We start from the raw sequence: 26,743 nt of genomic DNA, 5'->3' as shown, positions 1-26,743 counted from the left end.
CCCTTGCCCCTGGGGCGTGACTTCCTACTGTGCTCCCTGCTTTGTTGTGGCCTTTCGCACCCTGGGCATGGTCCCACACTGGACACTGATCTCTGAGAAGATACTAGCAGGACTCACTCTCTCGCGTCTGTGCTCATGTCTCAGGCTTCCTGGCCACCGGATTTAAAAGTGAACCCCCCTGCCGGAATAACCTTGTTCTCTCTCGCTCTATTTTCATAATGCTCACCATCGTCTGACCTGTTTCCTATCCTGACTGTGTATTTGTTTACCACCTGCTCCCCCAACCCCAAGAGGCAAAGGATCTTTGTTTACTTTGATCATTGCCACATTCCAGTTCGGAGGCTTATGTATTAAATAAACATGCAATAAATTCCTAAAGTACCTAAATTTTTTTCAGAGCCAGGTAAAAAATGAAATCACCGAAATTCTTTTTTGCCAAGCCCGAATAACACTGATATCAAATCTGACAAAGACTGAAAAACAAAAAGAGAAAAAGAAGAAAACTACAAACAAACTTCATTTTAAATAAATTACATAAAATGTTAGCAGATAAAGCTCAATAGCACATGACAGGGGGAAAAATCAGGACCAAATGATTCCTAGATTCAGTCCAGTAATGGAAACAAGCATAGATCAATAAAAAGAAACCTATGAATATAGTTCACCACATTTACATGGTGGTGAAAAAGTCATTGAAAAGATTCAAAAATAAGATAATTCAAAGGGGATGTGACTTAGTAGCAGACCACTAGCCTAACATGCATAAGAGCCTTTGAATCCCAGTACTCCTCCCCCCAAAATTACCAGGGTTCTGCATGGTGATGCACACGTGTGATCTCAGACCCTGGAAACAGAGACAAAAGGATGGCAAGCTCGAAGCCAGTCTGGGGCTGGAGAGATGGCTCAGTGGTTAAGAACCTGGCCAGTCTTCCAGAGGATCTGGAGTTCAATGCCCAGCACCTACATGGCAGCTCACCACCACTCCAGTTCGAGGGAAGCTGGTGCCCTCTACTGGCCTCCACAGGGACCAAGCATGCATGTAATTCATGGCACAGCCATACACATAAAATGAAAGAGGGTTTCTTTGTTGTTGTTGTTGTTGTTTTTAAGTTTTTAAAAATTGAGTGATAAGAATGATTGTTAATCTCAATCACTGGGGAGGCAAAAAGGCAGCTGGATCTCTGTGAGATGGAGACCAGCCTGGTCTCCATGGTGAGTTCCAGGGCAGCCAGGGCTACTATTTCTGAAAACAAAACAACAAATGATCACACATTTAATACACAAAACCACAATCTCACCAGCAACTCGCTAGGAAAGCCCGGCCTTGAAATACCATCAATGGCTTCTCTTCCTCTTCCGTCGCTACCCAGATCGTGACTTAGATGGGAGTGCTCCTGAAAGTCATGGCACTTTTTGCTGAAGGGCATTCACTGTCCAAATATTTCACTGTGTCATATAAACTATGAACTCACACAAAAGCACTTGTTTATCTAAAGTGTCACTTTAACTAAATTTACACACTATAAAACATAACGTAAAAAAAAAATACAAACGAAGATGATAAAACAGTTGTCCAGGCATGACTGGCTAGGTTTCAATGTTTCCATTACTGCTTCTTTGTTATTTGTTTATGTCTTTTTTTTTTAATGTTCTGAGAGCAAGCAAATGGCAGAAAGCTCAAAAGCTTCATGAAAAATAAAGTCTTTTTCTATGAGCCCAAATTCAGTTCAAATAAGTTTTTTAAAGTGATAAAAAGTCAAGTCTGTGGTTCAAGGAATAGCAGAGCAGCAGGGCTGAGCCTGTTGCTGATCGCTCACTGTGGTTTTATAGGCTTGTGCCTTTGGAGGGGCTGGTGAGGGATATACAGAGTTCGCTAAACAGAGAAGAGGAACAGTTTGATCGGCTTTGCTGTGAGGCAAAAAATAGGAGCCTAACACGGTGGAACACTCATCTCAGCAGTCTGGAGGCAAAAGCCAGAGAACTCAAGTTCAAAATCAGCCTTTAACACAGACATTCTCTCAAAAATGAGAAGTACATAGAGGACCAGGGATATACCTTACTGGTAGAATACGTGCCTAGTGTGTGTGAAGCCTGGCTTTAGTCCCCAGCATCACTACCAAAAGAAAGATTGTATTCAGGCTTGACCCTCACAATAACAGTGTGGAGTCAGCAAAGACCTGAGATGTACAAATGAGACCCTAAGAACAAGCGGGTGCCCCTCTGCTCCTCTCCAAACCTGGCATGAGTGAGTTACGAAACTGCCTTCAGAAACTCTATGGAAGATGCTTTCCAAAGCCTGCTGCCCACCCCATCGTCTTGGCTACGTGGCAAAACCCTATTCATCTAGACCACCTCCTCGAATCCTGCCTTCCAGGAACAGATCAACCAGAATTCTGGGAATCTGTCGTGAAGCCGGCTAGAAAGACAGCAGAAGCTAAAGGGGCATGGAAAGAGAAAAACACTGCCCACCCTGGAATCTGAGTGTGTGGCTGATTCAAAGTCAAAAAACTTTAACCCAATTGATAAAGTCATCGCTGTCCACAGAGCTAAGGCTTGTTTTAAAAGAAACTAGGACCAGGCATTGTTGTTGTAAGGAAGGAAAAGCCCAGTCATTCAATTTTACCAGTGAAGAATCAGGAGCAGGATACTGGGGCAAAAACCTACTAGAGACCTGATTATGGACCAGACTTCAGTATTGGTCTGTGTCATAGTTTGTAAACACTCCCTCCTTCTGATTGGTTTAATAAAGAGCTGAACGGCCTATGGCAAAGGCAGGAAAGGAAGGTGGGACTTTCGGACAGAGATAGGAACTCTGGGAAAGAATCAGGCCTGGAAGAGTCACCAGCTCTACTTGGAGGAAGAAACAGGTGCCACTACTGAAGTACTGAAGAGAGGTAACGGGCAACATGGCAGGATGTAGGATGTAGGCCAGGCCAGTACTATTGGGTTAGAATAGCTGAGAATCTGCACAGTGCCTCAGGTAATAATAAATAAAATGTCTCTGTGTCATTATTTGGGAGCTGTGGTTAAGAGCAGCTTCTCCTTACCTCCGCAGCCTGCGCTGCCGTGAGGTACCACCTCAGGGGCTGTCAGAATGGCAGCATCTGTCAGGGCAGCGACACCTCCTCAGCCTGCTGCCATCCTGAGATGCCACCACAGGAGTTGTCCACGTGTCTGCATCTTCTTTCCTGCCTTGGACTGCGGCCGTAGTGGGATGCCACTGCAGGAGCTGTCCACAGTGGCCGCTTCTCCTCTCTAGCTTCGCCCAATAACTGGCTTACAACAACTTTATTAACCAACCAGTGATAACTGGGGAGCAAAGTTGTACAACAAGACCAAAGTGTGCAGCAAAGACCAGTGTATGTGAGAATGGAGGGCAGTATTCAGCATTTGTACACATAGCTCCAGGCCAACCCTAACAAGCTAGCTCTTCTTGGGTAGTTGAGGACTGGGCACACAGGAACTCAAGAGCAACTCATACAGTAAGTGTGACCCCTCCCCCAAATGTGTCAATAACTCTCTTATGCATGCCAAGAGAGTGTGCATAAAGAATGTGTCCTCCTGATTGCCTCCATCCGAGTGTGCACTCAAAGACAACCAATGTCAATAAAGACAACTTCAGTCTCCATTCAGTTCTCACCCTTAGAGCCACAAAAACCCATCAGGCAGGACAAAGCTGCAGTGTTCTTCCTTTAAAGCCTCTTCCACTCTCTGGAGTTTTGTGGTTTTGTTTGTTTGTTTGTTCCTTAACAAATCTACATTCACTCTGCTCACGTTAGGGCTTCATTTCCTTCTTGTGATTGAGACAATGAGTATGGAAACCATTGGTTTATGATGGCTTTAGTGACTATTGATTGTCTGAGACCCTTACACTCCAAATTAAGCTCATCAGGAGCCACGAAAGGCTCTCTTGCTCTCAGGGAACCTGCATCATTATCTCCCACCTGACTCATCTCATCTCCTGCCTTTAGTCTACAGCACTGCCCCTGAGGTTCCCTAACATTTAATTCTGTCACCTAGTCAACATATTTTTCCTGTACCTTTCTTTGGCTGGAGCTTGTGGATAGCCAAAGCTAAATTCCAGGGCAGGGGAAATGACTCAAGTAAAGCCTCTTGCCACACAAGCCTGATGATCTGAGGTCAGCCCAGGAATGCATGTTTTCACATCTGATACAGTGGCCTGAATACGTAATCCTAGCATTCCTATGGAGAGATGGAAGTCAGAGACAAGAGAATCAGTGAAAAGTGTGTGGCCAGCAATCCTGGAGCGTGCACGGGAGAGAGAGACAAGAGAGACAGCAATAGAGACCATGCTTCTGAAAGTGGCACAGTTGATTAGCACATGGTATTTGTAGAACAGAAACATGATAGAAGGCAAGAACCAACTCCAGAAAATGACCCTCTGACCTCTACACACACACACACACACACACACACACACACACACACACTGTGGCACAAGTGCCAAAGGACACATGCACTTTTTTTTTTTTTAAAGAGAACTAACTGCTGGGGGTATCAGCGCATATCTTTAACCCCAGCACTCAGGAGGATCTCTGTGAGTTCCAGGCCAGCCAGAGTTACACAGTGAGACCCTGTCCCAAAATTAAATAATCAATTAAAAGAACTAAACCTTATACGTGCGTTTTCTTGTTTATGCATTTGACACATTTGGCACTCAGAAAGTTTGTACAATGGATTGCACAATATTTATCTTCTCTACTTAAGACAAAAAAGGGGGAACCTTATCATTTAATGGATGCAGAGTTTCAGGTGGGGAAGATTGAAGTTCTGGAGATGGGTGGGGGTGATGGTCACACAATAATAAGAGCATGCTTAGTAGCACTTAACTGAACTCTTACCAATGGTGAAGGCGAGACAGAATAGCTCTTGACTGCAATCTTAACACTAAACAGGCTGAAGGTCACTGAGTTTGAACCCAGCCTGGACTCCATGATGAATTGCCTTAGTTCTGCTTTGAGATCTGCACCTGTAGGGTTTCACTCTTGCCTTGCTTACGATAGCAACAGAAGGTATGAGAGGGCCAGCCAGGCGGCTCACCTATCTTCAAGCCTGACCACTTGAGTTCAATTCCCAGAACTCATGGTGGAAAGAGAACAGACTCCTGCATGTTGTCCTCTAAGCTCCACACAAGCACTATAACACACACACACACACACACACACACATACCCACACATGAGATAATAAATGGCTTAAAATGCTTAGTCCGATTGGGAAGGTTTCTGAGGGAGAGGCAAGCAAGAGCACTTTGCAGCTGACAGGCCAGAAAGAATCAGGGAGGGAGGAGGCAGAGAGCCACTTACCCAAAAGCAACACACAGTCCTGAAATTGTGCCATGGCTGCTAGTGTGTGGAGCTTCACAACTTCCCCATTGCAGAACTCTCTTACACACTGCTACTCCATCAAGCTGAACTCAAACACTTGCAGAGCTAAGGCCCCGCGCTGTCTTTGTGGCAGCCAATTCCATTACTGGACCATTGCAATTAAGAAGCTCATGGGCTCTTTTTTTTTTTTTTTTTTTTTTTTTTTTGAGACAGTGTTTCTCTGTGTAGACTTGGCTGTCCTGGAACTCACTCTTTAGACCAGGCTGGCCTCCAACTCAGAGATCGACCTGCCTGTGCCTCCCAAGTGCTGGAATTAAAGGCATGTGTCCACCACTGCCTGGCTGATTGTGGGTTCTTAAGATAAGTTATCAGATGTAAAGCTTGAAGAATAACAAACAATCATATAAAAATGAGCTCTGTGTGTGTGAGAGGGTGACAGAGACAGAGCCAGAAAGACAGAAAGATGAGACAGTGAGAGAGACTGTTGGAAGTCATATGCCAAAATATTAACATTCTGAAGGTTGAAGGAATTCTTTGTGTTTATTTATGCTTGCTTGCTTGTTGGTAGTTCTGAGGTCTCACCATATAACTCTGACCTGAATTTTGCTGCATAGACCAAGATGGCCTTAACCTTGCATCAAACCTCCTGCCTCATGCCTCTTTAAATACTAAGGTAATAGGTGCGAGTCATCACGTCAGACTTATTTTCCCCTTTTGCCTCTCTGTAATTTCGATAATGAAGAGGCTTTGTTGTGGCAAACTGGGAGGAGAGAAAATCACACCACTGAAACTCAGGGAGAGAGGCAGGGCAGCCCTGCAAGGCCCTGAGCTCAACTTCAGAAACAAACAACAAAATATAAATAGATAAAATTATTTGTCATGTAACTTTTTGATCTTTTGGCTTTGGCTTTGTTTTTGGTTTTGTTTTTTTTGGGGGGTTGTTTGTTTTGTTTGAGACAGAATCTCTACGCAGCCTTGATAGCCTGATCTGTACAGAGATCTGCCTGCCTTGGCATGCCCAGCCCTCTTTCATGTCTTATACCCACTGGTCCTGGTCCTGGTGGATCTAGCTCCAAGAGAAAAGTGGGTCCAGGAAGACAGGAAAGCCAGGACAAAGTACTCCCACTTTTCCGTGTGCTCAGCAGCACCGGAAGCTGTGATGAGCTGAAGCCTGTCAGCTCAGGTCAGTAAGAACTCCCTCTTAGAAAAGGAACAGTGGACTGTCACATTCTAACCAACACTATGCAGAGATACAATGATTTCAGTGCCAGTTCAGCCAATGACAGGTGAGTAGAGCCATGATCTAAGCTGAGCAATGCAGAAGAGAAAAACATTCACAGTGCCTGATATGTGTGGAGCTCTTTGGAGAAACCCTTTCCTAAGGGCTAGAAATACCATTTCATTAGTAGAATGCAAAGGCTTCTGGGTTTGTTTCTCTATATTCCACACACACACAGAAAAACCCTCCCCAAGTACCATCTCACTTAACTCTTAACCCAGAATGTTCGTCCTTCCCTCGCTCCAACCAAACACACAGCACATCTAAAACACAGCACCTGACTCTTTGAGAGGAAGCCCAGAATGTTAGGACCACAAGCAGATGCTATCTGTGGTCAAGCTCCAAGCCCTCATCTGTGCTAAGCAGGGTTGGGCTACAGAATCCCTGTAGCCTCTTCCAGTGCCTGCTACCCTGCCCTTGGTCACAGTGTCCAGGCACTTAGACACCAGAGATTATTTTCAGGGCCTGGTGATGGCCCCACCTTCACTATCATAGCCTCCCATGAGACCTGCCTCGGAGCAAAGAGGATGTCTGCTTGTCCTGCTGGCTGACAGAATTTGCAGCCACCAATACCCTCCGCTGGCCATGAGGATCGTGAGGCCTGTCGGCCCACAATGTATTCTCCGTGCTCACTTTGATGGCAGCCAAGTGGCAGGAGAAATTTGAATCTGAATGCTGCTGCCTCTGAAGTTCCATTAAGAAAGTAGATGGGCTCTCTTCAACAAAGAGCCAGCCACCCTGGATTTGAACAGCCACATTTGGGGTGGAATAAAGACACTCAGGCAGACACTGGCCAATTCAGTGGAGACTCAGGGAAACAAGAGGGAGATTAACTTCTTACAGGGAGTTTAAGGCTGCAGAGAGGCAGACAATCCCCACTGAAGGGTCAAATGAAGGCAGGAGCAACTGGGAGGGGAAGGAGACAGTAAAATAGGATAGAGTTCCTCTCAGGGTGCATTTGGTGAGTCGGGGGGTAAGCAATGAAAGGGCTATTTCAGTGATGTGTTTTGCTTTCAGCAGGATCTTCACTGTGTAGCTCGGGCTGGCCTGGAATTCCCTCTATAGACCGGGCTGGCCTCAAATTCATAGAGATCCATGTGTTTCTGCCTTCTGAAATGCTGGGGTTAAAGGCATGTGCCACCACTCCCAACTCGGCGACAAACCATGCGAGCACATTTGTCAAAGTAAAGTTTGCAATAGCATCATATTGGCAACAACTTCCTGGTGCCCAGCTGGCATGCCACCAACATGCCTACATGCCAGCCTCTCGGCCGCGGAAAAGAACCTGGTAGATTGATAGGAGGAAAATCCCAAGTTTCTAGCCAGGCTGCATACTCCTGCCGTCTCAGGGCTGGGGACGGGGCAAGAGGGTCAGAAGCTGAAGGTCACCTTTCTCCGCAAAGGCAATTCAAGGCCAAGCTGGCCTACAGGAGACATGTCAGGGCTGGAGAGACGGCCCAGTGTGATTAAGAATGCTCACTGCTCTTACAGGACCCAGGTTGGTTTCCAGCATCCACATGAAACTCCAGTTCCAGAGAATGGGATGCTCTCTGCCAACAGATAGTTTTCAGCCACCAGAGAGAGGTGATACAGAGAGAATACACGTTATGTAATGTATATGTAAATGTATTTTCTATCTATGCATATAAAATGCATATTGTGCAATACAGACACTAATCATGCCCACGTTGTCAGTCCTGTTTCTCTGGAGAACCCTGTGGATTATGACAGGACTTGAGGACATTTCTGATCTGAGACTTGGGCAAAAGCAGAAAGAAGGAGGCTTTTGCTCTATTCTGGATGTTACGAAGATCCTGAAAGTCAATGACTTGGGAGGGGTTGAACACTAAAACCTGTCTCTGGGGACTGAACAGGGAAACAGGTGGATCTGAGCTCAGCATATAGCACAAGCCTACCCGTCCTTTTCCCAGGGACACTTGAAAACTGCCTGACAGTTTGCTGGTGGGTGCATTCACTCACCCCTCCCCCCTTCACTGTGCACTCTCTTTTCTCTTCCCCCTCCTGTTTCAAGTCCTTTCTCTTCCAGGTAGAGAAGATTTGAGATCCAATAAACAGTAAACACAGAGGCGTGGGAACAGTGCTGCTCTTCACAGGTAGGATCCTACTAGACTCCGTCTCAAAAACCAACCAAGCAAACAAAAAACAAACAAAAGAGGGGGGTCTAGTCAAGACTGAAAACAACATGCACACAGGCCTGCATTTCCTTTTTTTCCCTTCCTGTCCCATGACACACTGAATCGTTCATTTCTGTTGTGTTATTTGTTCTTCCTTCTATTATGAAAGGAATAAAATGAAATAAAATAAAGTAAGTCTCCTGGGCCAGCAAGATCTATCAGTGGGTAAAGGCTCTTACCTCGAAAGCCTGAGAACCCAAGGCCAGTCGTTGAGAACCACATAAAGGTAAAAAAGGAGAATAAACTCTACCAGGTGATCTTCTGGCTTCCATATGTACACCATGCCACACACAAGCCCAGACACATGCATGTGATATACACATGCTACTGCTGATAATAAACGCTTTCTATGTAGATAGGTGTGTTGGGGGTTGGTCTGGTGTATACAAATGCTGAGTTCTGGGCGACAAGATCTGGTTACAATTGAGACAAGTGCATTGTCATACACTCTGATCTATGTTGTGTAAACTTTCCTCCCCAATGATCTCTGATTAGTTAATTAAAAGACTGGATAGCCTGTAGCTGGGCAGAAATGAGATAGGTGAAGTTTCTGCTCCAGGGCTTGGGGTCTGAGGCAGGGACCGTGAGACAGAGGAGAGGGCAAGGAATAAGAGAGAGAGAAAGGATGTCACCATGAGGAACAGGCCTGATGGAGAGAAACAGCCCAAGCAGGACCAATATGGCGAGTAACTTGGGGCATGTGGCCAGGAAGTGGCCAGACTAGCTTAGAGGATTAGTTTAAAAGCGTATCTGCCCAGTTATTGAGCCTAAAGCTTATTAATAAATCTAGTAAGTCTCTGTGTCTTTTATCTGGGAGCCCCCTCAAAATATAAACCATCATCTACTGGTGGGCTGCCTACGTGCACATACTACATGGTACCTGGTGCCCATGGAAGCCGGAAGAGAAATCATATCCCTTGAAACTGGAGTTACAGACAGCTGTGAGCTATCATGTCAACACTGGAAATCGAACCTGAGTCCTCTGGGAAAGCACCAGAGCTCTTCTTAATGGCTGAGCCATCTCTCCAGCCCCAATAATTGAAAATGAAATAAGTCTCCTTTCATGAATCCCTGCTGCAATTAAGGGGTCACTCCATAAAGATAAACTGAACCCAGATATGACAAAGGTATTATCCTACATGCTGAAAGAATTTGAAAGAGGTGAAGGAATCAAGGACAAGAAAAGTGGATAAAACACAGTACACAGAGAGATCAGAGGTAGACAAAGCAGCACAGGCCAGAGACTGGATTTTGGAGGAGAGCAGTAGCTGTGCATGGGGGTAGTTCAGAAGGCTGTGGCCTGGACAAGTGTGATAGAAAGGTGTTGAAAAGGATTTCTGCTTTGATTCCTGTCATGTCGTTTAATCCCTCAGCCACCTCCACGTTCAGTTTGTGTCAACTGAAGACTCAGCATGCCAGTGCCAGGAATAGAGAGGGCATTCCTAAGCCTGTTCATTAACTGAGTGACACAGAAACCAGCAAGACTTTCTAAAAAAAAAAAAAAAAAAAAAAGCTCAGAGACATAAGGGGAGGTAGAGCAAGCAAACCAGCAGGCTGGTTGAAATAACAGAAGAAAATCCCTGACAGCAGGAGCCCATTCCTGTTCCCCTTGGGATGAATGCTCTTGTTTTCAGCACATCCCAGCTCTGTGTGGGAAGTATAATCAAGCATGGAATTAACCAAGCATCAGCTTTGACTTTCAGACCCTTGGACCCTGTCGGAACTCAGCTCCAAGTCCAACCAGCAGGACAGAGATACTTCTGCCTGACTTCATATCAGAAACTTAAAATTGAAGTAGCACAGTATTGCTGGCCAGCCAAATAAATCAATTTAGCCTTGTCTTGTAAACAAAGTTGTGCTTGTTGCCCCAGAATGCAGTTTGACACAATTTCAGCAACAGATAAAAAAACTGCCAGCAAGACAAGGAGTTTGTTCTGAGGCAATAGACAGTGGGGTGAGCCGTCCGCCCCATTCATTGGTCCAGCGCTGCCAGATGAATGGGACTCCATCATCGGGTGACCAGCTGGGATACATTGTGCCTGGAAAGGGTTGCAACCCCAGCTGCAGGGAGCAGAAGAAAACGGAGTGTGACCTGCCAAAAGATACCTCTGCTTTCCCTCCCTGATAAAGCCGTGTGCCTTCAGAGGGTGCTTGCACATGGGAACAGCAGGGGCCATCGCTGAGAACTTTACCCCCAGGAGATGCTCACTGGAGGAGGGCCAGCCCTGCAGGGCTTCCCTGGGGAGGCTGCGGACCTTGACAGATTCTGTTTCAGTTACTTGTCTCCCCTGTGACAGTGCAGCATAGAGTCATTGGTCAGGAGCTAGAGGCAGCTCAGACCCAGTCAGGAAGCAGAGAGTGGTGAATACACATTTTCATTCAGTCTGGGAACCCAGTCTGTTGTAGGAAGTTATTAATATTTACTATTGGTTTATCTGCTAGTAAAGCTTGCTGTTAATCTTAAGCAGCTATATAACCAAATCACCACACAGAGATTGGGTTTTTAGTTAACCTAGAACACAATGCTGGGCAATATTTACTCCCTCCTAAACCTCCAAGCCCTCAGTTTCCTAACAGTTAGATTTCCCATATTATACTTGCTTTTTGTGAAATCTTAGGTCTGGTTCATGTTCCACGTCCTCCAGCTCTGCTCTCCTAGCTCTTCTCTCGCCCCTTCTCCACCTTCTCATCTCCTGCCTTCTGGCTCCTCCCCTCTTTCCTGTCCTCTGGCTCCTCCCTGCTCAACATTGTGTCTAATTGTTTTATTTTGTCCTGTTTACACAAGAGTTGAGACAAGATGCTTAGAATGAGTATCACAATGCAATATCTGGATTGAAACCAGAGAGTTGGGGGGGGGGGAGAAATCAGTATTTGAATGAACAAGGGTAAGGTGTATACATTAAAAAAAACATTATACCAACACCAGTCCATGAAACGGTACTACCCACATTTATGCTGACTCTTCCTACCACAACTAAACCAATCTAGAAAACCACAGCCATGTCCAGAGGTTTGTTTCCATTTGACTCTAAGTCCCATCAAGTGGCTCAATCAAGACCAACCACCACACGCAAGGAGAAATCTGAACCCATATTCACTCAGTGTGACACTGGTGGGCCTGTTCGAATCCCTTCCGTGTGTTGTATGGATGGGCCTTTGGTGGGTCACTCAGCCCTGGCCTTCAGTTTCTTCACTCATACAACAAGGTGTCACGGCTGGCAGTCCAGGATGCCCCTCTGATACCCACTGGCTGGTGCTCGTCCCCATGTAATCCCCTCTTGCTGAGTACTACCATCTGAAGAAGAAAATATCAGCTGTCCTCTCCCTCCTCCCAAACACCACTCCTCACTCATTGTTCAAAGGACTTGTCCATGCTCCAAGCAGTGCTCCAGCAGACAGCAGTGGGGCATCCTTTAAGTCTGCTCAGTTCTAACCCACTAACCTGGTAGACCCTGACCCCTGCTTCCAGGTCTCTGTCCCACAGACACCAACCACAAGTACTTACATTGTCAGCTCTACTTCTGATCCCCTGGCTATAAACCAGGGCTCCATGGTTCTCTCCTCAGAGCCAACTCTTTACTATGACAGACTCTCAAACTCAGGAAACATTTTTTTGTTTGTTTGTTTGTTTGTTTATTGTGTTGGTGGGGGCAGTTTATATGTATTGTGTATGTTTGTGTATGTGTGACAGGGTCTCATAAGGAAGGAAGGAGGGAAGAGGGAGGAAAGGAAAGAAGGAAGCAAAATTTCCCTTGAAAACAAAACGCAAGGAAGTAAAATTTGTAGGATCCACACAGTTACTAGGGAGGCTCTAAGGCATGTGATATATTTATCCAAGCAATTGGCTATAACTGGGGGATATTCCTCGCGGAGAGCACTTGAGGAATAGTTCTTCATCTCTGTAGTAAGGGGCCAGAGGACCTCCTCAGACCTTCCTGCCCTAATGCTGCCGAGTATCAGGTTTCCCTGGTGTGGGAATACAGGTTCATTACTGGACTATCACCCTATAGGCACAGTTCCTTAGGACTCTGGGTCCTCCTTCTCAGCCCCAGCTCCATTCCCAGTCTCACGACTGCAAAGCTTCAAAGCCCATTTTCGGAGAAGCACCGAGTTCATCAGAACATCGTTGGTTTTACGATGTTTTACGACTATTGCTCTTCCACATAAATGAAGGCGAAAGCACCCCTGACGCCGATCTGGCGCCATCTAGTGGCCCAGTTGCTACTCGGCCGCCTGTGATAAGATCTTGGTCTGCACATAAAACAACACTAGAGTTTCTAGGCTAACCTTTTACAAAATCCAAGGCAAAACTGCCCAGAATTCCTGTAGCCCTTTCCTGGATTTTTCCTCACGGCTGGCTGGTGTAACTGGGAGAGACCCGGTGACGTTAAGCCCTCCTCTCTTGAACCCCAACTGAATGAATCCTCAGCCACCTATCAGAGTTAGGGTGCAGTTTACAAAGCTGTGGTGGAGACGGTGGGGGAAGACACAGCAACTTGTTCCTTTTTCCGTTCTCTTCCCCCTCTGCTACAGGCCTGTCCTATGGTCTCTCCGCGTTCTAGAATTACTTTCCTGTTACCCAAAATACTCACTGATATTCATTTGACACACAAAGGATTCACGCTGGTCCTCGGTCCTTTACCAGCTCTGTGGTTTACAAAGTTCAATAGCCTTTCTTTGTAACAAGAAAATTGGAGTATTTAGCATAACCGGTACAAAGAGGAACCAATATTTACAAAGATCCAGTCAGGAAGGCATTGTCTTTTGTAAGAGGGAAGAAAGAACAGTCAAAGATATCCTAAGCCTTGGACAGAAGGGTGAAGGAGGGAGCAGGCAGCTATCCAGGCACAAATTCAACGATGTTATATACCTGTTGACCCCAGTCTTAGAGTTATCATGAGGGGTTTAAAAGAACATTTATCGAGGTGTATATGGGATATGCTAACCCTTCAATAAATATCAATATAATGGATTCAGTATGTTTAAATGAATGGAATGAGCTGGTGACATGACAGTAGGTAAAGTGCTGGCTGTGTAATACCTGAGGGCCTGAGTTCAGATCCCGAGCACCCACGTGAAAATCCAGACATGGCAGTGCGTTTATAACCTCAGCACTGGAAAGCAGACAGGTTGATCCTAGGCTCTTGTGGTGGTTTGCGTAAGAATGGGCCCCATAGGCTCATGTATTTGAATGTTTAGTCATCAGGAAATGGCACAATTTAGAAGAATTAGGAGGTGTGGCCTTGTTGGAGTAGGTGTGGCCTTGTTAGAGGAAGCATATCACTGGGGGTGGGCTTTGAGGTTTCAGAAGCCCAAGCCAGAACCAGTGGCTCTCTCTCCTCCTGCCTGAGGATCTGGATGTAGAACTCTCAGCTGCCATGTTATCATGTCTGCCTGCACGCTGCCATCTCCCTGCCGTAAGGATAACCTGAATCTGTAAGCAAGCCCCAGTCAAATGCTTTACTTTACGAGGTGCCGTGGTCATGGTGTCTCTTCTGTTTTGTTTTGTTTTGTTTTGTTTTGTTTTGTTCTCTTCCTGGTATCCTCAGATATGACTCAGAAAGGAAAGCATCATGTATGTCATAATTCCACTAATATTTTTTGGAAGCATGCAATGAACAAAGAATTATCCTAGGTCCTAGGGAAAAAGAATAGGGCTATGTTCTCACAAAGCTTACAGTTTAGGGGAAAGAAAGTTCAGGCTTAACAGGACAACAACCAATGAGGCATTTCCGTGGGACAGGTGAGAGGTCAATAAGGCAAGATGCACTGGCGAAGAGTGACCGTGGATGAGCAGGGGCCTCAGCTTCCGGAGAAGTAACGGTGACCATGGCAGCTGCCCATGGCAAAGGCGTCAAGAGCAACAGCATGTCCGTGAGTTCCCGTTTCTCTGAAACAGCGAAGAGGCCAGTGTGGAGAGATCAGTCAGCACCAAATATGCAAGGCAATCTGCTCTTAGGAAAGACACACTGAACTATGTAGACACGAAGTCTCTAAGTTCATTTCAAGTGATTAAAGAATATGCTAAGATGTATATTTTGGTACATATATATAAATGTGTCTCTATACACATACATATACACATATAGGTCTGGAGGGTTATTGGCTACTTTTTCTTTTTTTGTTTTTTTGTTTTGTTCTACTTTGATTTAAGTTTTTGTTTGTTTGTTTGTTTATTTGTTTGTTTCTTATGTGGTGTGTCTGTTTCTGTGTGAATGTTTGGCACCTGTGTGCCAGAAGAGGGCACCAGATCCCCTGGAGCTGGAGTTACAGCTGATTGTGAACTACCTGACATGATGTTGGGAACTACACTTGGGTCCTCTGGAAGAACCACAAGGGGTCTTAGCTACTGAGCTGTCTTTCTAGCTGCGTGGTTCGATTTGGGGGACACCATCTCACTCTAATCCAGGCTGGTCTGAAACTGCCAACAATCCTCTTGCCTCTGCCTCTAGGCAAGGATTACAGGCATGAACCGCTATACAAATACACATTTGTATGTATACATATTACATATAGAAAGTGATAGGTAAAATAAAATGTTAATAATAGTGAATAAAGTAAAGAGTTTGCAAAAATTAGTTGTATTACCCAAAAGGTTTTCTGAGTTTGAAATATTTCAAATTAGAAAATGTCTTGCAATTAATTTTTTTTATTTTTTAAGATTTATTTTATTTATTATTTATATAGTATTCCATCTGCATGTGTGCCTGCAGGCCAGAAGAGGGCACTAGATCTCATGATAGATGGCTATTAGCCAACATATGGTTGCTGGGAATTGAACTCAGGACCTTCGGAATAACAGCCAGTGTGTTTAATCTGTGAGCCAACTCTCTAGCCCACAATTAAATTTCTTAATTTATGAAAAACAAAAATTTTATACTTTTATGAGATCTAATAAAAATATTAATTCTGACAAATATCATTGATATTAATAAAATATTAGATAAGTCTAAGCATGTAGCTCTGTAGCAGAACACTCGTTAGCATGCTTCAGGATGTGGATTTGATTTCCAGTGTATACACACATACATACACTATAAATATTTGATGGTCAATCAACATTTATCCAGCCAATTATAATAGCACATAGATTAGCAGATGAAGATGGTTAGCCTCTGAGGTAAAAATTACATCAGGAGAATAAAAGTTACTATAACAATGTCCTACATGTCTCAAAGGAATCAGAGAGGTACCACCACATTCAGGCTTTAATACTCACATCCCTAATGGTTGGTTACCTGTATTGTCTTCCAGAATGATTATGTGAGGAAGACACAAAAATTTATAATGTACTTGAGTCAAAATTATTTACCTGAAATCCACCTAATTAAAAGCTAAGTGATACCATGAAGAAGCAAGGCATCCGCAGAAGGCAAGAAAGACAGTGCACACCTATAATCCCAGAATTTGGGAGGCTACTTCCAGAAGACTAAAACTCCACCAACAGCAGCAGGAGGAGGCTGGTCGCACTGTGTCTGCAATGAGAATTCAAAGAGAGATGTTGGCACTCAGCTTGCTTTTCCTTTTTTATAGTATTTCAGTCTGACACCTTAACCCACGGGATGGTGCTGCCTGCGCTCAGCTGGGTTCTACCTCCGGAAACAATCCAAAGACATCCACAGACATATGTTTCTTAGTTAAGTCTAAATCTAGTCACATTGACAATGTAGATTAACCATCAGACATACTTACATCCTTGTTGGTCTTTTATGAATGAGAACTGGGATGTTCTCCAGCAGTCATCTGGACCCTCCCTCAGCTTCACACAAATCTCTTCCCTTCCTGTTAGGAGGAAAAGACCTTTAACATAACCACTGTCTCTAGTGGACATGTATGCATGGTTTCAACGAAAGAGAAGTTTCCCTCCCAGAAAGACTTTGTCTAGATTTGGGATGTAGAAGTCACAAATGATGGTAGCTAATCAGGGCAAGAAGCTCCCCTGTACTCTTCAACTGTGGTGGATTCTCTTGTCCGTGTCAGTACAGGCTTGCTTTGCAGCAGAACAGGAGGTAGAATCAATATGGAATTGAGCCAGTGAAGCAGGTTTGTATGTGAAGCATGGGTGAAACTGAAATCCAGGTTAGATAATATAGCAGAGCAGAAACATATGATCTATGTCCTTAGCTGTAGTACTGTGCTTGACTATTGAGGCATCATTTTTCTAAATATAACAATGGCTTTAACTCCACACACAAAAATGTGATGACAGTTGTATATGACATGTGCACGGGTCATAGATGTGTCCAATAGGACATGTTCCTAAAACAACCTAGGGACATCACTTCCTATGAAGTTACACAGGAAATCTCATGCACACACAGGTGAATATGTACACACACACAGACACACAAAACCCATGATGACCGCTTATAACAAGATGAAAAGAAATGTACCTTTATGTTTTGTTTTGTTTTCAATAGGATCTTACAATGTAACCTCAAGTTCCATCTGTTTCTACCTCTCCAGTGCTAGAAATAAAATCGTGTCAAAACACCAGCTAAGAAAAATGTACTTTTAAAATCACTTTTATTAGCTGGGCATAGTGGCACATGCCTTTGATCCCAGCACTCAGGGAGGTAGAGGCAGGCGAATCGATGTGAGTTGAAGGCCAGCCTGGTCTAAAGTGAGTCCAGGACAAACCCTATCTTGGAAAAAAAAAAAAGAAAGAAAGAAAGAAGGAAAGAAAGAAAGAAAGAAAGAAAGAAAGAAAAGAAAAGAAAAGAAAAGAAAAATGATACACAAAAAATAGCCTGTCAGATGACAAAAACAAATCTCCGAAAACATCAACTCTGAATGTACAATAAAGATGTGTGTAGAGATCACTTTTCTTTTCTGTATGTGGTCATGTGTGAGAGGGAATGTCGTTGGTTTTTTTCCAATACAGCTCTTTCAGTGATACAGCCCTTTCAATGGCATAGCCTTTCCAGTGATCCAGCTCTCTTTATTGGGGGGAATAAGGGCTCTATAAACCTTGGTGAAATGGGTAAGGATGGGGGGTGCATGTACCTCATTGGCTGGAGCTGGGGTGCTTTGAACACTTCATTTGCATGGAGAGAGATTGCCAGTTCTAGATGAACATGCTCTGTTTACCAGGCTACATGACTACCTCGAGGATGACGGAGGCGGGGGTGCAAGACTACATGCACCAGGACATGCAAGCACGGAATAGGGATGGAGCCATCTCACGGTTGAGATTTTCGGGGTTTGGAAAAGTCTCAGCACACTCTTGCTCTGGACCAGGTCCCCAGGCTACACAAACAATGGGCCTGACAAAGGTACATATGTGAGCATGTGTGTGTGGAGGCCAGAGGGCACCCTCAGCTGTTATTCATCAAGCATTCTCCAGCTTTTCTGTTTTTCGATATAGTCTCTGGCCTGGCACTCACCAACTAGTCTAGACCAACAGGCTTACTTAAATTCCGTCTCTGGGCACTGGGCCTGGGCTCTAGGGATGGAACTCAAGTCTTCATGTTTTCAAGAAGAATGTTTTACTGACTTCACTAGCCCCTAACCCTGAAAACGCACTTTAAATCTCCTCTAGAGCCAGATGTGGGGCACATAACTATAATCTTGAGAGGAACTTGAGAGGTAGAAGCAGGAGGAACTAACATTCACTGTTAACCTTAGCAACTCGGAACTCCTAAGACTAAATAATAATAAGAATATTAACAATAATAATAAATGAAAGTTAAAAATGTGTCCTTCAAAATCTTCATACTTCCTAAAACCTATGCAGAAATGGAGTTATACTGATAAAGAGTAAGCTGTAGCATCGGGAATTAAGGTGTCAGGGAGACAAAATAGAGCACAATCCCTCAAGAAAGCCTAGGGATGAACACAATTCCAAACACCATCCTAGCTCCAGAAGGTCAGGGAAAGACTGAGGTTGGGCATGGGTGTGCACAGGACAAGATGGCACAACATGGGGACAGAGACACAATACACAAGACATGGCCACAACACTCCTGTCCCCGGAAGCAAATCAAAGGACTCTGACCCCCTACAGAAAAGATTACATCCCCCTTCTTGTCAGAAAGGAATTCCCCTTTTCCTGGCTAATCAGACTGTGCAGAGCAGAGCAAATCTCCACCAAGGGATTAAGTCTTTTCTCCATACTCTCCTGGAGGCCAGAAACCAAAGCAGCATTATACTGAAGAGCATTGTTCCAGAGGCAAAGGAACAATGGACATGCTGCAGGACTTAAACATGGAATATTCACTCTAAAAACCCTGCTCTTCTGAGAAGATGGGCAGGCCAACCCATCCTGGCCAGCTGGTCTAATAAGGCTGCTGACCTTCCAAGGGGTCCATTATTGAAGAAGATCAGTTGTCTGGACAAACTGTCACACTACTGCCGGGCCCACTTGACATCTCTCACTGCTGGTCATCGAGTAGACTCAATGGCTGCTGCTGGGAAAAGGCTAAGGGTCTGTTGTTTTCTGCTGCTCTGGGGAGATCTGTGGAGTAAAGGAAGCCACAGGCTTCACTATTAAACCCTAGTAGTCGCTATTAAGGAAAGTCAATAGAAGGTGTGTTTTACTCCTGTTTGAAAAGTCCAAGGGCATTTGCATGCAGTTCATTATCACCTTCTTCGGCCTTGCCATCCTTTGTCAACTAGGTTTCTCTACAGCTCACCTGGGGCTGGAACCCAGTCCCAGAATAGACCCACACACACTCCCAACACTGGGTAGAAGTTCTCCTTTTCAGGCCCATCTTGAGGACAGCAGGCAGTAGTGGTCACAGAACTAGAGATTGTGGACCAGACTCTGGGAAGCAGAGACGGTCTGGGATGACTAGAAGGTGGGAAGCTTAAGGCAAGGAAGGGAAAGAAGCCAGCAGCAGTGACACAGCTGCCCCACCAGCAATTTGGAGCAATCAGGAAAGGATGGTTATTCAGTAAGGGCAGTGGGAAGAGCTCAGGCTTCATATCCTCGCTCTATCTCCTCTGAACCTGTTTCTTAGCCACACTGCAATCTGAATAGGTCATTAAAACCTGTGTTTCCCATCCCACCTTGTGGGAACCCAAGCTCTAGTTCTCCACTTGTTAGAAGACTACCTCACAAGGAGGGCATGGTGGCACTCCTCCTGTAATCCCAGAACTAGGGAGTCTGAGGGGACTGTGACTTTGAGGTCAGTCTGAGCTCTATATAGACATCGTGTCAAAAAAGGAAAACCAAGGAAATTAATCTGATCAAGTTTTGGTATGAATTTAGGAATTTGGAGACTATAATACAATGTTTAAAGACATGATATACTTGCAACAAGCAAATCCTGAAGTGAGGAGATTTTACACACCAGTTGCTCTAATCTCTTCCATAAATGAGCAAAGAATGAGGGCAAAGGGCAAATGAGGGCAACACAGAGTGTGAAAGAGAAGAACTGTCATTGATTATGTAAAGAGCAACCTCTCAAATGCAATGTTAGGATAATGCCTTGATTCTGATTTGAACAAACTGCAAAGGCTTTTTTTTTTTGGGGGGGGGAACTACTCTCAAACTAAAGTATGTGCTATATTAAGGCACTGTTACTGACAATGATGGTTTGATGTATGCTAATGGTATCATGGTTATATTCAAAATGGAAGCGTAAAAAGGAGGATGCCGGGAGAAGGCTACCTGGAGGAAAATGAAATCTTTATCCATTAGAGATACGCATTAAGATGCTTCCAAATGAAGAGATTTAAGATTTTCTTAAAATACTTCTGTGATAAAAGGAGGAAACATAAAAATAAAAAGCACAATTAAAAAAAAGAGAGAGAGAGAGAAGCAGGAAGATTAGGGGTTCCTGGCCAGATAGAGAGAAAGGAAAAGACAAAAATAGATTGCTCTGGAAGTTTAGTTAAGTGCCTGTACACTTTTGTGTGTGTGTGTGTGTGTTTTAAATATTCCTAAGCTAAAATCTGGGGGAAAAAAATGTTCAGAGAGGAATCTTCTTATATAGCTCAGGCTGGCCTCTAACTCACTGTGTAACACAAGCTGGCCTGGACTCATGATCCTCCTGCCTCAGTTTCCTGAGTGCTGAGTGGCATGAGACTGCACATCTGAGAAGACAAAATACTGAAAAAGGTCACACAGACCATTCATTGTATCACTCTCGTCTCTCCTCTAGGTTCAGCGTGTTTGCACCACTCCATATTTGATCAGGAAATTCGGAGACTGAATGGAAAAAAGAAAAACGAAAAGAAAAGGAATATGCCTGTTTTTGGGTATGGTGGAGGAGAAAGCTTATTATAGATATGTGGGAGAGCACAGCCAGAGGCAGACACATCTAAGAGAGTTCAGAGTGGTCATAACACTGAACGTTGTGGAGAAGGGGGAAGAGAAGGAAGAAAGGGCAGCCAACTACACCAGCCAGGAGGCCAAAGATGCAAAAGAGAAGAAGGGGAGGGTAACGTCAAAATGTCTGACTGTATAGAGAAGAGCCTCTGAGGGAAGGGCAGCCCAGCCACTGGGCTGGAAAGTTCAGGGCAGAGGGCATAGTATGCCAGCCATACCCTGCAACACTGAGGGATGCTGGGAAAGCCTGGAGACCAGGTCTGCTCTGCTATGTTAAATAGGCTCCTGAGCCACTTGTTCCAAGTTTGAAACTTAATCTAGATCATGTTTCCTTGTCTGTACACCACCTCCAGTATCCAGTCCGTTGGCTAATTTTATTGGTTCCACCTCCAGAAGAGTTCCATAACTGTACTACTTTTCACAGCCTAGCTTAAGTGACCCTCAGGACCTGCAAAAACCTCTAACATCCCTCTCCTTGTGTCTACTCCTATCCCTCAAGTTTGCTCCCTATAGGGAAGTAATTGTATCATTCCCCTTCCTTGCCTAGAGCTCTTCAACAATCCTCCAAAACTTTTTTTCCTCAGTGGTGGGGACCAAACCCAGTTCTTGGTAGAGTTTAGGTAAATATTCTATCTCTAAACTACAGCGAAGCCCGAGGTTCTACTTAAGGGTGAGTATTCACCCCAGAGATCCCTGGGAAAAATACTGAGAAAGCAGTTTGATATCTGGGTCTATCTAGCTCAAAAATTTATTTGGGAGTTTACAGCCTGTAATAAAAGCTTGTGAAGAAAGGAAAACACTAGGGAGAAAAATATAATATCCAGTATTTGGGACTGAAGGTAGAGGAAAGGAGAGGATCTTTGAAAACATACCTAAGGAGCCAAGCCAGCCCAACTCAGTGACTTGGAGTTTGAGTTGCCCGGAAGTGGTGACCTAGAAAATCTAGCGCAATCTGTAACCGAATCAGAGAGGTGACCTTGGACAAAGAAGAAAGGAAAAGAAAATGCCAACAGGTCTTCTGTAGCTAACGAAGACCTAAAATGGGTCCTGGGGAACAATTATTTGAGCCAGACTCCTCAGTAAGCCTAATCTGCATAATTAACATAAACTAACTGACCCTCTCCTCCCTATTCCCCTCCCCTTCCTGTTTTTTTCCCCCACTCCTCCCCTACTTCCCTTGCTTCGAATTCTTTTTATTTTACTTTTAAAAATAATTTATTTAATTTACGGGTATGAGTGTTTTGCCTGCAAGTATGTCTAAGCACCACGGGTGTGCCTGGTGCCTGCAGAGTTCTGAAGACTCTTAATTCCCTGTAACTGGAGTAACACAAGTGAGCTACCTTGTAGGTAGTGGCTGGGAACCGAACCCCGGTTCTATTCAAGAGCAACAAATGCTATTGAGTGCTGAGCAGTCTCTCCGGCCCTGGAGCATTCTCTCCATTCCATTCTACGGCCTCCACTTAGGTCTCTTAAGTAACCCTGGCTGGTGTCAAAGTTGGTAAGGCACTGCCTCTACCTCCGGAGTGCTGGAATTGAAAGCTAGCACAGCCATTCCTTGCTCGGACCTTTTATCCTAAACGTCCACTTACAAACGACTATCGGAGGGTCCAGTTGACAATAACCAAATCTAACAACTAAGGTGGCTAAATTTCTCGTTCACGTCTAGTAATTCATGTCCTATGCTTCAAGAGTGTTTTTATTTCCTGATACTTAAAATTTATTTGTTTAAATTTTGGAATTAAAAACTGAGAATTTTGAGACAGTCTCTAATGACGCACTTTCTTCCAGACCTTCTAAAAAACATCACACGCTCCCTTCCTTCTCGGCCCTCCCTCTCCCCGGATCTCGTGCCTCCGCCCGGAAGTCTCGCGAGATGTCGAGGTCTCATGAATTCTCCCAGTAGCCCTCGCGCTTCCTCTTCCTGAAAGCGGCCAGGGGTGAGTGTTACTCTGCTTCGTACTCTCGTGGCGAATCCGCCGCCATCGTGGTTTCGGGGCTGCTTGCTTCGCGGCCCCCGGCATCTGAGCTCTCAGGGCTATGGGTCCTCGCCACAGGCGGCCGCTCTCTGTGCGGAGGGGCGCTCAGGCCTCAGCAGGCCGCGGAGCAGCGCGAGGGGCGGATATGGGGGCCGGGGCCCGGCCCCTGGCGGAGGAGACGGGCGCGTTAGTGGCGGTGATGCAGGAAAGTGCCGAGAATAAAGCCGGGTGCAGACCTCAGTCATTTAGACTCTGCTGCTCCTTGGGCGCATCAGGACGTGGGGTATGTGGGGAGCCGCGAGGTCGGGGGTGAAGGAGGGATCTGCAGAGGGCTGGGGTTGGCTTCGCCATGCCAGTCCTGAGTCCCAGTGTAGAGGGATGGGGTTGCGGAAGAACAGCCAGACCCGAATGGAAGGCCTTTAGTCCCAGCACTGGGAAGGCAGGCTGGCCTACATAGAGAAACCCTGGTTGAAGAAGGTGGCTGCGATGATGATGTTTCTTAGGACACCTTTCGATTAATCGTGAAAACAATTATTCTCTGAGCAGCAGTTGGTATGCTTAATTAAACTCCTTGGTAACTAGCTGGCTGTTAATAGGTGTTATGTTCACAGGTGATCCTTCAAGATGGTTCGCTACTCTCTTGATCCAGAAAATCCTACGAAATGTAAGTGACTAAAAAGGTCATGGTTCTGTTTCGATTTGTTTTGTTTTTGGAGTGTGAGTAACGCAACAAAATAAACATCTTTCCTTTCATGTTTTTGTAGCATGCAAATCAAGAGGTTCAAATCTTCGTGTTCACTTTAAGGTAAGAGAGTTGTGGTCATGTTAACGATTGTCGTTTGAAAGGTAGCTGCGGTGATGACTTACTTAGGACACCTTTGGATTTACCGTGAAAATAAACACGTTCTGAGCAGCCACCTTTTTTATATATATAAGTTGGTCGTTGGCGGGGTATGAATGCTTGATAACATTGTGTGACACGGTATATAATAACAGGGTGATGGAGCTTGGGCATTTTACTGTGTATTTATCTCCAACTCTTTAAAATTGGAAGGTCAACACTGTTAACCAAAACTCTCTGGCTTATGTTAGAACACCCGGGAAACTGCCCAGGCCATCAAGGGTATGCATATCCGAAAAGCCACCAAGTATCTGAAAGATGTCACTTTAAAGAAGCAGTGTGTGCCATTCCGGCGGTATAATGGTGGAGTCGGGAGGTGCGCCCAGGTGAGAAGCCTTTAAGTTACTGTTGAAGAAAATTGTAATTAGGGTGGCGTGTGGGAGCTAAAGTCTCTTATGGTTTGGTTGCTGTGATGATGGATCTTAGGACACCTTTGGATTAACCATGAAATAAAACACGTTCTGAGCAACCTTGCTGTCAGCCACCATTTTTTTTTTAACTGGGTCTAATACGGATTTATCAAGGAAAGTAACAAAACTGTTTACCCTTTGTTCTTTCAGGCCAAACAGTGGGGCTGGACTCAAGGTCGGTGGCCAAAAAAGAGTGCTGAATTTTTGCTGCATATGCTTAAAAATGCAGAGAGTAATGCTGAACTTAAGGTACCTAAGCCATTACTATCATATATATATATCTTGGAAGTTATTGCTCAGGTGTGTGTGTATCCTCAGTAATATTTTTTGATATACTGGAAAATGTATACACTGTTCTGTATGCATGTATACCTGCACACCAGAAGAGGGTGACAGGTTATTATTGAGGGTTGGGAGCCAACATGGTTACTGGGAATTGAACTCAGGATCTCTGGAGGAGCAGCCAGAGCTCTTTACCTCTGAGCCATCATCTCTCCAGCCCCCCAGAGCAACTTTTGTCTTGTACTTGTACCTTGAGCACTACAGAATCTTGCCTAAAGGTGTTCAGAAGCATTATATGCTGCGTCCTAATGGTTTCCTCCATCCCTAGTTCTGTTAAAAACACCACCCCAAACAAATCTTTTTCTTAGCCTAGGGTTTATATATTGATGAGTGCAGATCAGGGTATGGCACACCAAAAAATACTTTTACCTTGTGCCATTTGTCTTTTGAATAATATGCTAGACCTAGTGGTGGTATAGTTTGTTATAAAGGAGATGTTGAGTTTTAGGAGTTTGGGATAGGTAACTGTGTCTAGAGGTAGGATAATCTTTACTTCCCACTTGGAAATACTTATACATGGTTTCCTTTGCAATAAGGTTATACCTTTTAAAAAGAAAAGTAGTGTGTACTGTGAGAGGGAAGGAGAATGGGCAGCCTTCTTAGGTGTAACAACCTCAAGGGTTTACTTAATACAATGAGACAGCTTGCCATGTTGATTAAAGGTGGTACGCACCTTTAATCCCAGGCAGAGGCCGGTGGATCTCTGAGTTCAAGGTCAGTACAAAACAGGATAGCCAGAGCTCTGTTACAGAGAAGCCCTGACTCAAAAAACTTATACTAGTACCCAAAATACAAAGTATAACATAGTGCACTTTGGCAGTAGAAACAGTAATTCAAAGTAATCCACGTTAGAGGTTGGGGTACTGAAGATAAAACAGATACTTAGCTTAATTTCTCTTCCTTTTCCAGGGTTTAGATGTAGATTCTCTAGTCATTGAACATATCCAGGTGAACAAGGCCCCTAAGATGCGCCGTCGAACTTACAGAGCTCATGGCCGGATTAACCCATACATGAGCTCCCCCTGCCACATTGAGATGATCCTCACTGAGAAGGAACAAATTGTTCCAAAGCCAGAAGAGGAGGTTGCACAGAAGAAAAAAGTAAGTCGCTCAGTTTTGCTGGTGTGAACTGCTAGGAACATTGGTTGCTGTGGAGATTATCTTAGGACACACACAGCCATGAAAGGAGACTATTGTGGCCAGCCTTTTACCCTCTTCAGTGCACTTTCTATGGAGTAACAGTACAGTTTCCTGTGGCCCAACTAGATTAGTCATTGGCATTTGGTTTATTAGGACACTTCCTCTCATTTGGCTCCTAAGATTTTTAACATGGGTTTCTTCTAGACTGGAAAACTTAAGTTGTCCATTTCTTTGTCTTTTTAGATATCTCAGAAGAAACTGAAGAAACAAAAGCTGATGGCACGGGAATAATAAATTCAGCATAAAATAAATGCAGATAAAAGTAAAGGTCTTCTGATGGTCTTTGTTTATAAGCAGATTGCTTGGAGATTACCTGTTAGATAAATGAGCCCCATTGGGAGAGGTGTGGTTTTAGTCAGCAGTGAAACATTGACACCCACTTGACTAAGCAGTATAAAAGTGACCTAGCACTGTTGAGTTAGCATTTACTGGGGAACTGATAGATCTGACCACAACTATTGAGTATATGATAAGCCTGTTACTAAAACAGTTTTATATCATCTGGCACTCAGAGGCCAGTACTGCATTGACCTAATAGTAATACAGGTTTTTCAAGTCAAGCATCCACTCACTGAAAACCCCTAAACTATTCTCTATACATTTGCCTACTTAGGACATTTCAAGATATGGTAGTATGTGTAGCCCTTTGCTAGTGTTTTCGTGAAGACTTTTTTCAAAGAACAGTACCAAAGGAATGATTCAGGGTGAAGGTGCCAAGCCTATATGTCCAGGCCCACATGGTGGAAAAAGTACCATGCTTCCCTAAATTCTGTGACTATCACCCATGTGTTGTCCCACATACATGGATGTGTTTTTATC

At 44.5% G+C, this 26,743-nt stretch overlaps 1 protein-coding gene, 1 long non-coding RNA gene and 3 other non-coding genes across 5 annotated transcripts; 4 read left to right on the top strand and 1 right to left on the bottom strand.

Annotated features, from left to right (window-relative positions):
• Positions 1-12,212: 12,212 nt before the first annotated feature.
• On the bottom strand, positions 12,213-22,175 carry LOC110563899 (uncharacterized). The gene is made up of 4 exons (XR_002477306.2): positions 21,968-22,175; positions 16,514-16,603; positions 16,214-16,296; positions 12,213-14,711 (listed from the first exon to the last, which is right to left on the bottom strand). It is a non-coding gene; the product is annotated as an uncharacterized LOC110563899 (long non-coding RNA).
• A 795-nt stretch (positions 22,176-22,970) lies between these two features.
• Rpl17 (ribosomal protein L17) lies at positions 22,971-26,191 on the top strand. The gene is made up of 7 exons (XM_021661128.2): positions 22,971-23,032; positions 23,683-23,735; positions 23,836-23,876; positions 24,164-24,298; positions 24,533-24,631; positions 25,634-25,825; positions 26,108-26,191. Exons 2-7 carry the CDS (start codon positions 23,696-23,698, stop codon positions 26,153-26,155), a joined length of 555 nt encoding a protein of 184 aa, XP_021516803.1. The 5' UTR covers positions 22,971-23,032; positions 23,683-23,695; the 3' UTR covers positions 26,156-26,191.
• On the top strand, positions 23,553-23,618 carry LOC132652576 (small nucleolar RNA SNORD58). Its single transcript, XR_009590177.1, has one exon. It is a non-coding gene; the product is annotated as a small nucleolar RNA SNORD58 (small nucleolar RNA).
• LOC132652573 (small nucleolar RNA SNORD58) lies at positions 23,922-23,986 on the top strand. The gene has a single exon (XR_009590174.1). It is a non-coding gene; the product is annotated as a small nucleolar RNA SNORD58 (small nucleolar RNA).
• On the top strand, positions 24,377-24,442 carry LOC132652574 (small nucleolar RNA SNORD58). Its single transcript, XR_009590175.1, has one exon. It is a non-coding gene; the product is annotated as a small nucleolar RNA SNORD58 (small nucleolar RNA).
• Positions 26,192-26,743: the final 552 nt, after the last annotated feature.

Source organism: Meriones unguiculatus, chromosome 2 (genome assembly GCF_030254825.1).
Source record: "Meriones unguiculatus strain TT.TT164.6M chromosome 2, Bangor_MerUng_6.1, whole genome shotgun sequence".
NCBI lineage: Eukaryota > Metazoa > Chordata > Mammalia > Rodentia > Muridae > Meriones > Meriones unguiculatus.
This window is presented reverse-complemented; position numbering and strand designations above follow the sequence as displayed.

What these genes read in the sequence shown, in the direction of transcription:
- Rpl17 (XM_021661128.2), top strand. Translation starts at nt 23,696, where the DNA reads ATGGTTCGCTACTCTCTTGATCCAGAAAATCCTACGAAAT. An exon ending in TCCAGAAAATCCTACGAAAT is followed by an intron (nt 23,736 to 23,835) that starts GTAAGTGACTAA and finishes ATGTTTTTGTAG; the next exon opens with CATGCAAATCAAGAGGTTCA. An exon ending in GAGTCGGGAGGTGCGCCCAG is followed by an intron (nt 24,299 to 24,532) that starts GTGAGAAGCCTT and finishes TTGTTCTTTCAG; the next exon opens with GCCAAACAGTGGGGCTGGAC.